Here is a 15,759-nt window from a genome sequence, read left to right as displayed (position 1 = left end):
CCTCATGAGTGGACCTGGTCTTTTGCATCTGACATATGCCATTGGCATTTAGTTTCATAGAACCCGTGTTGCAATGAGTGGACACATGATAGTCAGCAAAGCATGAAAAAGGAATTTATACAAGCCATCACAGATCAATGTGCCTTTCAATGGGGCTTTGATGTGTCAGATTTCACTGAGGACTTTAGTCCCAAGTGAAGGCAGAAATAAATGCTTCAAGGTCAGGAGAATAGAATAGAATAGAATAGAATAGAATAGAATAGAATAGAATAGAATAGAATAGAATAGAATAGAATAGAATAGAGCTGGAAGGGACCTTGGAGGTCTTCGAGTCCAGCCCTCTACTCAATCAGAAGAACCTATACCATCTCAGACAGATGACTGTCTAGTTTCTTCTTGAAAATCTCCAGTGAAGGAGTGCCCACGATTTTTGGAGGCAAGCTGTTCCACTGGTTAATTGTCCTCACTGTCAGGAAGTTTCTCATTAATTCCAGGTTGCTTCTCTCTTTGGTCAGTTTATTTTTATTTTATTTTTAAAATTTATAAGCCGCCCCACTCCCGAAGGACTCTGGGCGGCTAACAATAAAAAACACATAAAACATAACAAAACAACAATACAAAAACAATCATCCAGGGGTAAGGTTTTATAAACCCCAGGCCTGCCGGAAAAGCCAGGTCTTAAGTAGCTTACAGAAGACCAACAGGGTGGGAGCAGTCCTAATCTCCGGGGGGAGCTGATTCCAAAGCGTGGGCGCCATCACAGAGAAGGCCCTCCTCCGCAGCCCCGCCAAATGGCACTGCTTGGCCGACGGGGCCTGAAGGAGGCCCAGCCTGTGGGATCTAACCGGACGTAGGGAACTATGAGGTAGTAGGTGGTCTCGCAAATAGCCTGGCCCTGAGCCATATAGGGCTTTAAAGGTAATGACCAACACCTTGATTGGACCCGGAGACCAATAGGCAACCAGTGCAGCTCACGGAGGATAGGTATAACGTGGGTGTATCGAGGAGCACCCACTATCACTCGCGCGGCTGCATTCTGGACCAACTGTAGTCTCCGAATACTTTTCAAGGGTAGCCCCATGTAGAGCGTGTTGCAGTAGTCCAAACGTGAGGTGACAAACCATTGTTTCTCATCCTTCCCTCTGGTGCTTTGGTGAGCAACCTGGCCCCCTCTACCTTGTGGCATCCCCTCAGATACTGGAACACTGCTATTATATAATATTATATAATGTTTATCATCAGCCGCAGCTTAATGGCAGAGGGCTTTGGATGCAGATGACTCTAACTCCAGCCTTCAGAGAGGCATTGACAGAAAAATCTTCCCCAGGTAAAGTTCTGAAGAACTTCTCAAACTGAGACACTGGAGAACTGCTGATGGAGTATAAAACAACAACAACAAGCTAAGAATAAAACCCAATTAAAATACCACACAAAACCAGGTCTTTCAACCAGCAACGTTAAAAAGAATTAAGGAGAACCAAACCAACTGTCATCATCAAACCAGGCATCATAGTGATAATTTTGGAGAAGACATTCCATAGCTGGGAGGCCTTAAGGCAGTGGTGGCGAACCTATGGCACATGTGCCAGAGGCGGCACTCAGAGCCCTCTCTGTGGGCATACGTGCCATGCCCCAAAGATGGCAACCTGTCAACGCTGCAAATATTGTATATTCTTGCTTTTGACAATATGTAGAATTGTTTGGTAATTATGGGGTTAATATAGAGCAGAAGGGGGGTTGGGGGTAAAGCCCGGGAAAGAAAGAGGAAGAAAACATTTGACCTTCATACTAATTGGATAATGTGAGATATGACGGCTAATTTAGGGAGGGAACATGCTGATAATTTAACTGCTCAAAGGAAGAGAACTTAGATCCTAGCATCCCTCTGTTGTGCCTGTGCCGACATTTTGTAACAATAAAAGACTTTTAGGAAAATAAATGCCTGGAAGTTCTTTGGAATGTTTCATTAGCTGGAACCACAACACAACCGTCCCTCTTCAACCAGCCAACGGGTAACTCACCGAGGTCCCATGTGGCTGGATGCATCCCAGCATGGCTGGTTTCCCTCCCCCCCACATCCCATCCCTCCTGGCCTCGCATGCTCTCCTTTTCCTTGGCACGACCCACTGCATCACCTCCTCAGCTGTCGGCTGGCATCCAGCTCATAGGCAGCTTCTCTGAACTGCTGGTGGCGCGCTGCGGAGCCCCAGAGTGCGCCAGTCAAGGGGCCAGCAGGCTGTGGCTGCTGACGGACACTGTCAGCCCCCATGCGCTCGCTGGCCTCTGTGTGCGGGGGCCAATAGTGTCAGGCAGCAGCCGTCCTGGCCCCTGCCTTGCCTTGCATCAATAGCACCCCCGCCCTGCCTTGCCTTGCCTCACCCCTCACCCCACCACCCATCTGCCAGAGACCCCCTGGATCTCCCACAACCCTGTCCAGCCCCACAGGCGTCCCTCCCCACGGGCAGCATCAAGGTGATCACGCCTACTTTGGCCACACCCACCCAGTCTGCCATGACCACCACAACCACGCCCACCCCATGGGCCACGCCCACCTGGCACCTGGCGATACATAAGTGGGTTTTGGGTTGCAGTTTGGGCACTCGGTCTCTAAAAGGTTCGCCATCACTGCCTTAAGGGCTTCCCACGTAGGAGCTACAGAATACTCTCCCCGGAGGTTACATCTCTACTTACGATCAAGAATGATGCTGAGAAGTGGCTGGAAGTCCTCATCTGTGATCTGCCAGATAGAAAAGGCCTCCCGGGGACTTTCTGGCAGGAGGCGGAGTAGGAAAGCAATGGTATATTCAGTTGGAAGTCCAAACGGTAACACCTCACTGTGGAAGCAACATAGAGATCCTTCTGTGAAATATCTCATGGTGAAGATCATAAGGTCATCACGGGATTATATAAAGCCAGGGCTTTTCAACCCGTGGTACGGGTACCACCTGTGGTACATTGGCACCTGGCAGGTGGTAGGCGACTATCCTAGAAAAGGGGTAGTGCGGGAGGGGAATGAGCTGAACCGGTGGCAGCACCACACAAGCCTGAGCGAGAGATGGCTGGAGCTGCAGGGCTGTCAGGGCTCAGCGGAAGCGACAGGATCAGCGACAGGCTCCAGCTGGAAAGCAGCACTGATCCTGGCGCTTCTGTGAGCCCAGAAGAAGCACCAATTAGCTGGAAAGCAGCACTGATCCTGGTGCTTCCGCTGAGCCCAGAAGAAGCGCCGATCAGCTGGAAAGCAGCACTGATCCTGGCGCTTCCGCTGAGCCCAGAAGAAGTGCCGATCAGCTGGAATGTTGCAGCATCTCCAGGGTCTTGTGATTTACATTCAGATGCTTGGCCACTGATTCATATTTATGACGGTCACAGTGTCCCAGGGTCATGTGAAGTGACCAAAACCTGCTGCAACCACCCAGAAGACAGGGGGAACACCCCCCACCCCACCCCCACTGCCAATCCTCAACAGAAATGCTCACAACAATGAAAACCTTGGACAGGAGGAAGAGCGCCACTGGGTGAGCAGGCAGGTGTCTTGCTCGGTGGTGGCTTGGGGGGCACTTTTTTCAGTGCCATTGTAACTTTGAACAGTCACTAAGCGAACTGTTGTAAGTCGAGGACTACCTGTACTTTATCACTTTTTTCCTTTTTTGTTTTGGTCATCAAGTTTTTGACACCTTGCTAGGCGACTGGTGGTACTCGGATATTGCCATATGCTAAAAGTGGCATAATGGGTGAAAAGGTTGAAAAGCCTTGATATAAAGTATAGCACCCTGCTTTATTTCAATGTTATGTATGGAACCATGGAGGTGGAAATGATGGCAGGTGTTACTTAGTCCAACCCCTTGCTCGGTGCAGGAGAACATCTCTGACAGAGGATCATCCAGCTTCACCTGAAGTCCTCCAAGGAAGAACTGACCACTGTCTCCTACTGTATGGCTTCTATAGGCTATTGTTAGCACTGTGACAGAAGATTGTAAGTTGCTTGTCCCAAAGGTGCTTTTTGAAAAGGCAAATGCACTGTCTTTGTTTTTTAACTTGAAGACAAAAAACTGACAGTCAGAGCTGAAGAAGCTTCTTGGATGAGAAGTGAAATGCCTTCAAGGAAAAAAAAATAAAGAAAGCTCTTTGCATAAGCTCTCATTGCACATATAAGGCAGTGATGGTGAACCTTTTAGAGACCGAGTGCCCAAACTGCAACACAAAACCCACTTATGCATCGTTGGGTGCCGGGTGGGTGTGGCCCATTGGGTGGGTGTGGCCCATTGGGTGGGCGTGGCTGCAGTGGTAACAGCAGACTGGATGGGACTAAAAAGTTCTATCAATCAATTCCAACTTTGCAAGATTTTTTTTTTCCCATGAGAAGTTGAAATTGACTGATTGATGGAAACTTTTTTTTTTTTTGGTACACGGCGCCGGAGGCCTAAAGAGAAAAGGTTTTATAAAACCCAGCTGAAGGCCTAGGACTGGGGCGACGGCACGCGTGCCCACAGAGAGGGGTCTGAGTGCCGCCTCGGGCACCCGTGCCATAGGTTCGCCACCACCGATATAAGATATGTACACACAGTATATGTACACATCTTGTATATACATACAAGAAATGTACCTTCATACACACATCTATACATACATATAAGATACGTACATACAGTGTACATACCAAAACATTTGAGGCAAGTTGTGCTTCTCAGGGGCTGCCCCGAAGAAGAGGGAGTCAAGCTATTCCCCAAAGCCCCTGAAGGCAGGACAAGAAGCAACAGATGGAAACTAATAAAGGAGAAAAGCAACCTAGAACTAAGGAGAAACTTCCTGATAGTTAGAACAATTAACCGGTGGAACGACCTGCCTCCAGAAGCAGTGAATGCTCCAACACTGGAAGTTTTTAAGAAGAGACTGGACAGCCATTTGTCTGAAATGGTATTGGGTTTCCTGCCTGAGCAGGGGGTTGGACTAGATGACCTCCAAGGCCCCTTCCAACTTTATTATTATTATTATTAAGATGTGTTCCCATCACCTCTTGGGACATCGGTTCCATTGTCAAACTGAGTTTATGGTTAGGATCTTCCGTTTTTAGCACAGTGACAACAGATAGCTTCTTTCTGATATCTCACTTCTACACATAAACTTTGGGGCCTGAACACTTTAGTTTTCTTGCTGACAAAACTGAGCTAGATATCCAAATACAAGTAGTTCAACTTACAACAGTTCATTTAGTGACCTTTCAAAGTTACAATGACACTGAAAAAAAAGTGGCGGATGATTGTTTTTCACATTTACGACCGTTGCAGCCTCCCCACGGTCCTGTGATCAAAATTCAGACTGACTCCTATTTATGATTGGTTACCGTGTCTTGGTGTCACGTGATCCCCTTTTACAAAGTCAATGGGATTCATTTAACAACCATGTTACTAACTGAACAACTGCAGTGAGTCGCTTAAGAGCTGTGGCAAGCAAGGTCATAAATGGGGCAAATCTCACTTCACAATTCTCTGACTTAGCAAAGCAAAATTTGGGCTCAGTGGTGACCATAAACCAACCTGCAACGTGGCTAAGGACAAGGGAGCTATCTAGAACTTTCTTAATGTAGTTCTTGCTAGTTTTTTACTTAATATAAATGTATTGGTGTCAATAAACTGAAAAGTAGGATATAATCCAAAGTTCACCTCAAATGCTGCTCGACTAAGGAAGAAATGCAATAAATATCTTCTTTGATGTCTTATTTTAATAATTGATCGGAAAGTTGGTTTGCCACAGCAATTTAAATTTTGCTCCTCTACGCTGGCTGGCATGAAAAATAATGCTATTTGAAAGTAGATGACAGCTGGTGCATTTGATAGCTGGTGCAGTCTTGTGGTTAAGAAATAGAGCTACGGAACAGTCCTTTGATTGAATTTCACCCCTTCCGTCCTCATACCAATTTTAATCAAGTCATTCTGATGGATGCAGGTAATGTAAGATTAATCATAATGTTCTATATTACAGAATTATTGTGAGGATCTTCATAGAGAACATGTGAAGGGAGCTGAGGCAAAGGGTTAAAAAAAAATAAGCTCCAAATAGGCTGAGTAAAAAAAAAAAAATCATGAAATGCCAAAACAGCACTTGGATGAAAATGCCAGAGGCAAATTCCAGTCAATTTAGACTTACAGCCATTTGTTTACTGATGGTTCAAAGTTACAGCAGCCCTGAAAAAAGTGACTTATGACCAGTTTTTCACACTTACGACCAGTGCAGCATATCCATGGTCACATCAACAAAATTTCGATGCGTGGCAACTGGTATTTATGCATTTATGACAGCTGCACTCTTGTGATCACTGTTTGTAACCTTCCCAGTTGGCTTCCAACAAGAAAACTCCATGAAGCCAGTGATTCACTTAACAAATGTGGCAACAAATTGTCATAAAATTGGACAAAATTCACTTTGGGCTAAATTGTGATTGTAAGTTGAGGGCTACCTGTACAGATTCAAAATTGGTACCGTAATATAAAATTTTGGCTTATCTTAATAGAAGCAACCTTTCTGTTTGGATATGGCTCACAGCGCACCACCATTAAATGGCTTATGTGGTTTTTAAATGTATTCATCGAGGTGACATCATGAACCTTTATAAATCCTTAGTAAGACCACAACTAGAATTATGCATCCAGTTTTGGTCACCACATTACAAAAAAGATGTTGAGACTTTGGGGGGAAAAGTACAAAGAAGAGCAACTAAGATAATTAAAGGCCTGGAGGCAAAAACATATGAAGAACGGTTGCAGGAATTGGGTATGGCCAGTCTAGAGAAAAAAAAGACTAGGGGTGACATGATAGCAGTATTCCAGTATTTGAGGGGCTGCCACAAAGAAGAGGGGGTCAACTTATTCTCCAAAGCAACAGAAAGCAAGACAAGAAACGATGGGAATTAATCAAGGAGAGAAGCAACCTGGAATTAAGGAGAAACTTCCAAAAGTGAGGACAATTAACCAGTGGAACAGTCTGCCTTCAGATGTTGTGGGTGCTTTATCACTTGAGGTTTTTAAGAAGAGATTGAACAGCCACTTGTCCAAGATGGTACAGGGTCTCCTGCTTGAGCAGGGGGCTGGACTACAAGACCTCCAGGGTCCCTTCCAGCTCTATTCTGATTGATTGACCTCCAAGAATTCCAAACCATTTTGACCTTTGGACTTTAGGAACAGTAAACCCAATGCCATTGAATTGGATTGCACCATAGTCCATTCATAGTGACCAGGCAGTTGCATTGTTGGATTCCAAGATCTAAAGCAGTGGTTCTCAACCTGTGGGTCGGGACCCCATTTGGGGTCGAACGACCATTTCACGGGGGTCGCCAAACAATGCAGTCCGCCATTTTTTCCCCCTTTTCCTTAGCTGTGCTACTCCCTTTTATTCTATTGGCTTTTGAAAGCCAATAGAATAGACTCTCTTGAATAGAGTCTAATTTTATTGGCTTTCAAAAGCCAATAGGAATTGTCCAGGCTGTCTCTGCCCTGCTGAGCCCGCCAAAAGTCCCATTCTGCAAACGGTGCTGCACCAGTTGAGTAGTCCTTGACTTACGACCGGTTGAGTAGTCCTCAACTTACGACCAGTTGGGGGTCACGGCATTAAAAAGGTTGAGAACCACTGATCTAAAGGCTATCTAGGCTAGGCTACTACATCCTTAGTAAATGTGAAGGTAAAGGTTTCCCCTGTCCAGTAGTGTCCAACTCTAGGGGGCAATGCTTATCTCCATTTCTTAGCCAGAAACCTCCAAGGTCCTGTTCAACTCTGTTATTCTGTTATTCCGCTAAAACCTGTATAAATGCTTTGATTGCCTTGTCCTGAAGGAGACCACTCTTCCATCAAAGTTGGCTTCATTTTTGCTTGGAGTATTCCATCTACTCTAACTCAATTGTGTCCATATGTCTAGCACTGAATAAATCAATTTCAGAATCAAGAGTCTTAAAAAAAAACAACACATTTAGACTTGCTGAGCTAAAGCATGACAATCCTTTGTTCTATTAAGGCCACACTTGGAATACTGCATCCAGTTTTGGTCACCACGATGTAAAAAAGATGTTGAGACTCTAGAAAGAGTACAGAGAAGAGTAACAAAGATGACTAGGGGACTGGAGGCTAAAACATATAAGGAACGGTTGCTAGAATTGGGTATGTCTAGTTTAACGAAGAGAAGGACAAGGGGGGACATGATAGCAGTCTTCCAATATCTCAGGGGCTGCCACAAAGAAGAGGGAGTCAAGCTATTCCCCAAAGCCCCTGAAGGCAGGACAAGAAGCAACAGATGGAAACTAATAAAGGAGAGAAGCAACCTAGAACTAAGGAGAAGCTTCCTGGCAGTGAGAACAATTAACCAGTGGAACAACCTGCCTCCAGAAGCGGTGAATGTCCCAACACTGGAAGTTTTTAAGAAGAGACTGGACAGCCATTTGTCTGAAATGGTATAGGGTTACCTGCCTGAGCAGGGGGTTGGACTTGATGACTTCCGAGGTCCCTTCCAACTTTATTATTATTATTATCGATCATCGCACAGTCAGCCAGATGTTCAGACTGGATTTGGCATTTTGTCTACCTATCGAAGTCCTTCCCAGGACCTGGGATAGGCAGATGTGGATGTTTGATGGTATACAGATATCGTCGCAGGATGGAAGCAGTTCCTAATAAGGCTGCCTTTTGCAATTGACTTCTTTGTTTTCCATCACTGTGTATCTGCGACGGGTAAACACCTTTTCTTCCAGTAGTTCTGCAGCTGCTGGCCCTGGTTGCTCAGCCAACAGTCCTGAGTCCTGTAACCCATTTTTCACCAGATATCCAGGAACTCCAATATCTAGTGCGGACCTTGTTAACCCGGGCGACGTCCGAGCCGGTATGGCATTCTGAAATTTACGTCTCACCATATTTTTTATGGGAGAGACACTCTTTGTCTGACTCCTCTGATGAGACCTGTCCAGTATGGTTGAACCTCTAGCATAGCTCTCATCTTCCTCAGAGTACACAAGCCCCACAACCACGTCAAGGTAGTGCCTCATTATTATTATTATTATTATTATTATTATTATTATTATTATTATTATTATTATTATTATTAATCCAGCTTTCTCCTGAACCATTGGATTATAATACCCATAATTCCTAACCCATTTTTTTTCTGAAGGATAACAGCTTGAGAAGGCCGGTTAGTTTTTGATTAGTCAAAGAAACCCACATATTTTTGCTTTGGTCCATGTTGATTGCTCCTTTTTAATGACCAGATAATCACAAACTAAAGAAATGATATTCAGGATTTTTTTTTTTTTCCTCTTTGGAACAACATTCAAATGTCCTTAAAATTCAGCTAGGGAGGCTTTCCTATTTGTTTGTTTTAAACTTCCACAAGTTCCGGATGTAAGAAGAAACTAATCTGAGCATTTTAACGAAGGGCACCCCGGGGGAATCTCACAATTCACTATGAAAAGGCTTAGCTTCTTTCAACAAGATTACAATTATCCTTACTTTTCAGCAATTAAACTTAAAAAGGAAGTTACAATTGCTTTGCAATAAGCCAGTCTGTTTCAATTTGCTAAGTTGTTAGCTATAACAGAATCAAATGGCATGTATGCTGAATTATTATGAAGCTCGGATTGCAAAGAGGACTGAGGAACTCACCAACATACTAAGTCATATTCCCAATTACTGGAAATCTACCTACCTGCTATGCAACGTGAAGAGAGCATGTGCATTAGAGAGACTTGTAATTAAGCAGTAGAATGTTTAGAATTGGAATTAGAAAAACATGTGGATTATAAAGATTTATAATTAAAGTGCAGTATGAAGGATGGATGGAGGGAGGGAGGGAGGGATGAAGGGATGGATAGAACTAGGGAGGGATGATAAAGGGTGGATGGATGGATGGATGGATGGATGGATGGATGGATGGAGGGATGAATAGATGGATACAGCTAGGGAGGGAGGGAGGGATGATGAAGGGTGGATGGATGGATGGATGGAGAGAGGGATGAATGGATGGATAGAGCTAGGGAGAGAGGGAGGGACGATGAAGGTTGGATGGATGGAGGGATGAATGGATGGATAGAGCTAGGGAGGGAGGGAGGGATGATGAAGGGTGGATGGATGGATGGATGAAGGGATGAATGGATGGATAGAGCTAGGGAGGGAGGGAGGGATGATGGTGGATGGATGGATGGATGGAAGGATGGATGAAGGGATGAATGGATGGATAGAGCTAGGGAGGGAGGGAGGGATGATGAAGGGTGGATGGATGATGAAGATGGATGGATGGATGATGAAGATGGATAGATGGATTATGAAAATGAATGGAGGGAGGGAAGGATGCATGGCTGCAATTGGGTGATTGAAGCCCCACCCCTCTCTTTACATGAATGTATTTTGTGCATTATATTATTATGCTCCAGAGTAGGTTATGCAATTTGCTTATAACCCTGGGCTGCATTTGTTTGTTTGTTTGTTGCTTTTTCAATGGTATCATTTTTTGTTGTTTTTGTTGGTGTTCTGGCCTGCATCATGGATCACATGAGACATTAATCGTTCCAGATAAGTGGCTGTCCAGTCTCTGTTTGAAAACCTCCAGTGATGGAGCTCCCACAACTTCCCCAGATAAGCTATTCTACTGATTAATTGTTCTCACTGTCAGGAAATTTCTCCTTGGTTCCTGGTCTCCATCCTTTGCTTCTCATCCTGCTCTAAGGAGCCATGGAGAATAGGCTGACTTCCATTTGTCTGTGAGAGCCCCTCAAGTACAAAGACTATCATATCATCCCTGGACCTTGTTTGTTAGACTAGACCTATCTAATTCCCTCAATCATTCATCATATGGTTTAGCCTTTAAACCCTGATAATCTTTGTTGCTCTTCTTTTTTATCCATCCATCCATCCATCTATCCATCCATCCATCCATTCATTCATCCATCTATCTATCCATCATCTATCCATCCATCCATCAATCTATCCATCCATCTATGTATCTATGTGTCTGTCTGTCTGTCTATCTCCATCCATCCATCCATCCATCTATCCATCATTATCCATCCATCCATCCATCTATCCATCCATCCATCCATCTGTATCTATGTATCTGTCTGTCTGTCTGTCTGTCTGTCTGTCTATCTCCATCTATCCATCCATCCATCCATCTATCCATCTATCCTTCCTCTATCCATCCATCCATCCATCCATCCATCTATGTATCTATGTATCTATGAATCTATCTGTCTGTCTGCCTGTCAGTCTGTCTGTCTGTCTACTTGTCTGTCTCCATCCACCCATCCATTGAACTATTGCTGAACTGCAGCTTCTAAAAAGCAAAGTCTTTAAGTGTGTCTTTAAGTGTGTCTTTAGAAAATTATACAATTCCAAAATTTTGGAATTGTACAATGCTGGAATTATCTCTGTTTGAAAGCTTAACCATGACATCTAGAAGGCGTTCCATCAAAACAGCAAAATTAATATTGCGCATTGGGCTTCAATCTTCACCACTTTGAATCATGCCTGCAGTATTGTGACCCACAGACACGCATATAGAAAACGGGTGAGGTTTGCAACGCTGCTTTTGTCCCTTTTGCTGGTGCTGCTAGTCCTTGATGGCACAATGAACAGAGATCATGAATATACATACTAAATGCCCGCAGTTCCTTTAATCTGAACATCTCTAAAAATGCTGATTGGATTTTTAATTTCCTTTTCCATCCTAAGGGAAAGTTGCAAACTGTATGAGAAGTAAGAAAGCATATTGGCAGGCCTCAGAGCTCTAGATTTTTTTTTTTAATCATTTTAGAGAATTTAATAAGCATGTAGGGCAGTGGTGGTGAACCTATGGCACGGGTGCTAGAGGTAGCACTCGGAGCCCTCTCTTTGGGCACATGTGCCGTTGCCCCAGCCTCGCCTCCTCCCGTGACCCCCTCCTCTCCAGCAGCCCCCCTGAAGGAGAGTCGCCCCCGAGCATGGCCCACATGGAGCAGTGCAGCCAAGGACATGGTAGCCAGACAGCGTAGACAAGACTCTGCCCTCACACCCCATCATGCACAGTTGATGCTGCAGGGCGCGGGCAGAGGGTGTGGCCGCCATAGCACTGCTGGGCTGCCTGGGTGATCTGCAGCGGGCCCTGGAGGCGGTGAGTGGTCCTGCAGGCAGGCGAGGTGGGGGATGGGAGGGCGGGGCAGGGGGGAGTGGGGGCGGGGCCAGTTTTTGGGCACTCGGTCTCTAAAAGGTTCACCATCACTGATGTAGGGGAATATTGAAGTATTTGTGAGACAACACCCTTCTACTGTCTTAATACAGTAGAGAAACTGTCAAGCAATGGGACTCATTTGGAGCTATCCAAATGAGTCCCATTGCCCCCTGTTTGGGGGCACCTTGGTGCTCTCGGAGCTGGGTTGTTTTCTTGCAGAGCTTTCATTACCAAATGAAACATTGATTATGTTACCTAGTATGGTAATGAAATGTCTGCAAGAAAACAATCAAGCTCAGCTGTGCTGCAGCTGCCAAAAAGGCCAACACAGTGCTAGGCTGCATTAACAGAGGGATAGAATCAAGATCACGTGAAGTGTTAATACCACTTTACAAGGCCTTGGTAAGGCCACACTTGGAATACTGCATCCAGTTTGGGTCACCACGATGCAAAAAAGATGTTGAGACTCTAGAAAGAGTACAGAGAAGAGCAACAAAGATGATTAGGGGACTGGAGGCTAAAACATATAAGGAACGGTTGCTGGAATTGGGTATGTCTAGTTTAACGAAGAGAAGGACGAGGGGGGGGGCATGATAGCTGTGTTCCAATATCTCAGGGGCTGCCACAAAGAAGAGAGAGTCAAGCTATTTTCCAAAGCGCCTGAAGGCAGGACAAGAAGCAATGAGTGGAAACTAATCAAGGAGAGAAACAAGCTAGAACTAAGGAGAAATTTCCTGACAGTTAGAACAATTTACCAGTGGAACAACCTGCCTCCAGAAGCGGTGAATGCTCCAACACTGGAAGTTTTTAAGAAGAGATTGGACAGCCATTTGTCCGAAATGGTATAGGGTTTCCTGCCTGAGCAGGGGGTTGGACTAGATGACCTCCAAGGTCCCTTCCAACTTTATTATTATTATTATTAGAGAGCACCAAGAACCCCACAGTACAACCCTGAGCTATAAATATTCTCTTCTGAAAGTCTTGTTTCCTGCTGTGTTTTGCTTAGTCTTTTGATGTCCTCAAGTTGGGTTAATATACTGTAGCCTGGTGGGTTAATATAGGATTCTGTGAATTCTGTCAACCGCCCATCTCAATGGATTAATCTGATAAGAACACGTCATAGTGCAAGCACATAACAGAATGCCTATGGAAAGGTAATCCATTTACAGCAGTGGTTCTCAACCAGATGGGTCGGGACCCCATTTGGGGTCGAACAACCATTTCACAGGGGTCGCCAAACAACGCAGTCTGCCATTTTTTCCCCCTTTTCCTTAGCTGTGCTACTCCTTTTTATTCTATTGGCTTTTGAAAGCCAATAGAATAGACTCTCTTGAATAGAATCTAATTCTATTGGCTTTCAAAAGCCAATAGGAATTGTCCAGGCTGTCTCTGCCCTGCTGAGCCCGCCAAAAGTCCCATTCTGCAAACAGTGCTGCACCAGTTGATAGTCCTCGACTTACAACCGGTTGAGTAGTCCTTGACTTATGACCGGTTGGGGGTCGCGGCATTAAAAAGGTTGAGAACCACTGATTTACAGTCAAGCTTCCTTAATTATTTTCTCTTGCTACCTTGTTTTCCGGGTTAGCTGGATATCTCTGTAGAGGGTGTAGGTGTGAGTTCCCAAGAAGATGTAAGGTTCCATAGCAATCCCCTTAATGGAGGCATATTCCTTGTCCATCAGTCCAAATGCCTCCATCATGTCAAAACCTGTGAAAAGTAGAACATATTGATCATGTAAACCAGTGGTTCCTAACCACAGTAACTTTAAGACGTGTGGACTTCAACTCCCAGAATTCTCCAGCCAGCGTGCAATGGAAGGAATAGATTTTCTATGCTTGCTCAACTCCAAGGTGCTATCAGTAGGATAACTAATGATAGCCTCATGAGTAGGGACATTCCTATTTCAAGGAATCATCTCTGAATCCAATGCTCCTTCCTTGATTCCTTGTTTCCTGACATTCTACCTGAAAATTCCAGTGTTTCTCAACCACAATAACAGATACATAGTTGAAAGGGACCTTGGAGATCTTCTAGTCCAACCCCTTGCTCAAGCAGGAAATCCTAAGCCATTTCAGGCAATCATTGTCCAATCTCTTCTTGAAAAACCTCCAGTGTTTGGAGCACCCACAACTTCTGGAAGCAAGCTGTTCCACTGGTTGATTGTTCTCACTGTCAGGAAATTTCTCCTTATTTCTAGGTTGGATCTCCCCTTGATTAGTTTCCATCTGTTGCTTCTTGTCCTGCCTTCAGGTGCTTTGGAGAATAGGTTGACACCATTTTCCTTGTGGCAGCCCCTTAGACTTTGGAACACTGCTATCATGTCATCCCTTCTTTTCATTAAACTAGACATACCCAATTTCTGCAACTGTTCTTCATATGTTTAAGCCTCCAGTCCCCTAATCATCTTTGTTGCTCTTCTCTATATTCTTTCAAGAGTCTCAACATCTGTTTTACATTGTGTTGACCAAAACTGGATGCAGTATTCCAAGTGTGGCTTTACCAAGGTATTGTAAAGTGGTATTAACACTTCATGTGATCTTGTTTCTATCCCTCTGTTAATGCAGCCTAGAACTGCATTGGTTTTTTTGGGAGGTGCAGCACACGGCTGGCTCATATTTAAATGGTTCTCCATGATAATTCTTAGATCCCTCTTGCAGTTACTACTATTGAACCAGGTACCACCTGAACCCTGGCAACTTTAAGATGTCTGGACTTTAACTCCCAGCATGCTTGCTGGGGAATTCTGGGAGTTGAAGTCCAGACATCTTAAGGTTACTAAGGTTGAGAAACACTAGTGTAAATATTGCAAAGGCAATTGGGGGAGGGACTTTAGAAAGTTGTACCCCTGTTTCTAGGAGGAGGCAGGGGATCTATTGCTTCATCTGATAACCCTTTAAAGAGCCATTGACAAAGAGGACCCTTGATCCTACAGGTAGCCCAGTCTGGATTTTTCTGACACTACAGATGAAAAGCCATCTGTCTCATCTGCACTAAAAGTAGCACTTCTCAGGAGAAAAAAAGAACAGGTCTGCACACAGAGATTAGCTCTGTGGCTCTGCAGATCATCCTAGACCTTAGCAAAATGTTCAGGTTTGCCCTCGGGAGACTGTGGATGAGTCAGCCACAAACTTCCTTGCTATTAAAGTGCACCAGATCGCGCACGGCAATGAACAAGGTTGGTTGCCTGCTGCCCCATTTTTACACACCATCTGCCTCTTTCTCTTTTTAAATTGCTAAGCAGGGTTGACTTTGGTGAATACATATTCTTCCAAAAAAGGAGGAGGAGAAGAAGAAGAAAGAAGAGATGAAAAAGAAAGAGGAAAGAAGGAGAGAAAGAAGGAAAGAAAGAAAGAAGGAGGAAAGGAAAGAAAGGAAGAAGGAAGGAAGGAAGGAAGGAAGGAAGGAAAGAAAGAAAGAAAGAAAGAAAGAAAGAAAGAAAGAAAGAAAGAAAGAAAGAAAGAAAGAAAGAAAGAAAGAAACGAGGGAGGGAGAAGAGAGAGAAGCAAGGCTGACAGGTAGGAAGAAAAACAAAGAGAAAAAAGAAAGAAAGAAAGAAAGAAAGAAAGAAAGAAAGAAAGCGG

The 15,759-nt window shown here is 44.5% G+C and overlaps 1 protein-coding gene across 1 annotated transcript in view; it reads right to left on the bottom strand.

The window, feature by feature from the left end:
• Positions 1-2,691: 2,691 nt before the first annotated feature.
• The window catches only part of COL20A1 (collagen type XX alpha 1 chain), a gene marked incomplete at its 3' end in the record, with an annotated part of 107,866 nt that continues 94,798 nt past the window's right edge, over positions 2,692-15,759 (bottom strand). Inside the window, exons 23-24 of the mRNA XM_039342549.1 lie at positions 13,747-13,885; positions 2,692-2,834 (exon numbers count right to left, since the gene is read on the bottom strand). Coding sequence (XP_039198483.1) covers positions 2,692-2,834; positions 13,747-13,885 — 282 coding nt within the window. The remainder of the gene's footprint in view (positions 2,835-13,746; positions 13,886-15,759) is intronic.

The sequence above is a fragment of the Crotalus tigris genome, unplaced genomic scaffold (assembly GCF_016545835.1).
Source record: "Crotalus tigris isolate CLP2741 ecotype Arizona unplaced genomic scaffold, ASM1654583v1 scf7180000017794.702064, whole genome shotgun sequence".
In the NCBI taxonomy this organism is placed as follows: domain Eukaryota; kingdom Metazoa; phylum Chordata; class Lepidosauria; order Squamata; family Viperidae; genus Crotalus; species Crotalus tigris.
Note: the sequence above shows the minus strand (reverse complement) of the source record. Positions and strands in the feature narration are given on the sequence as shown.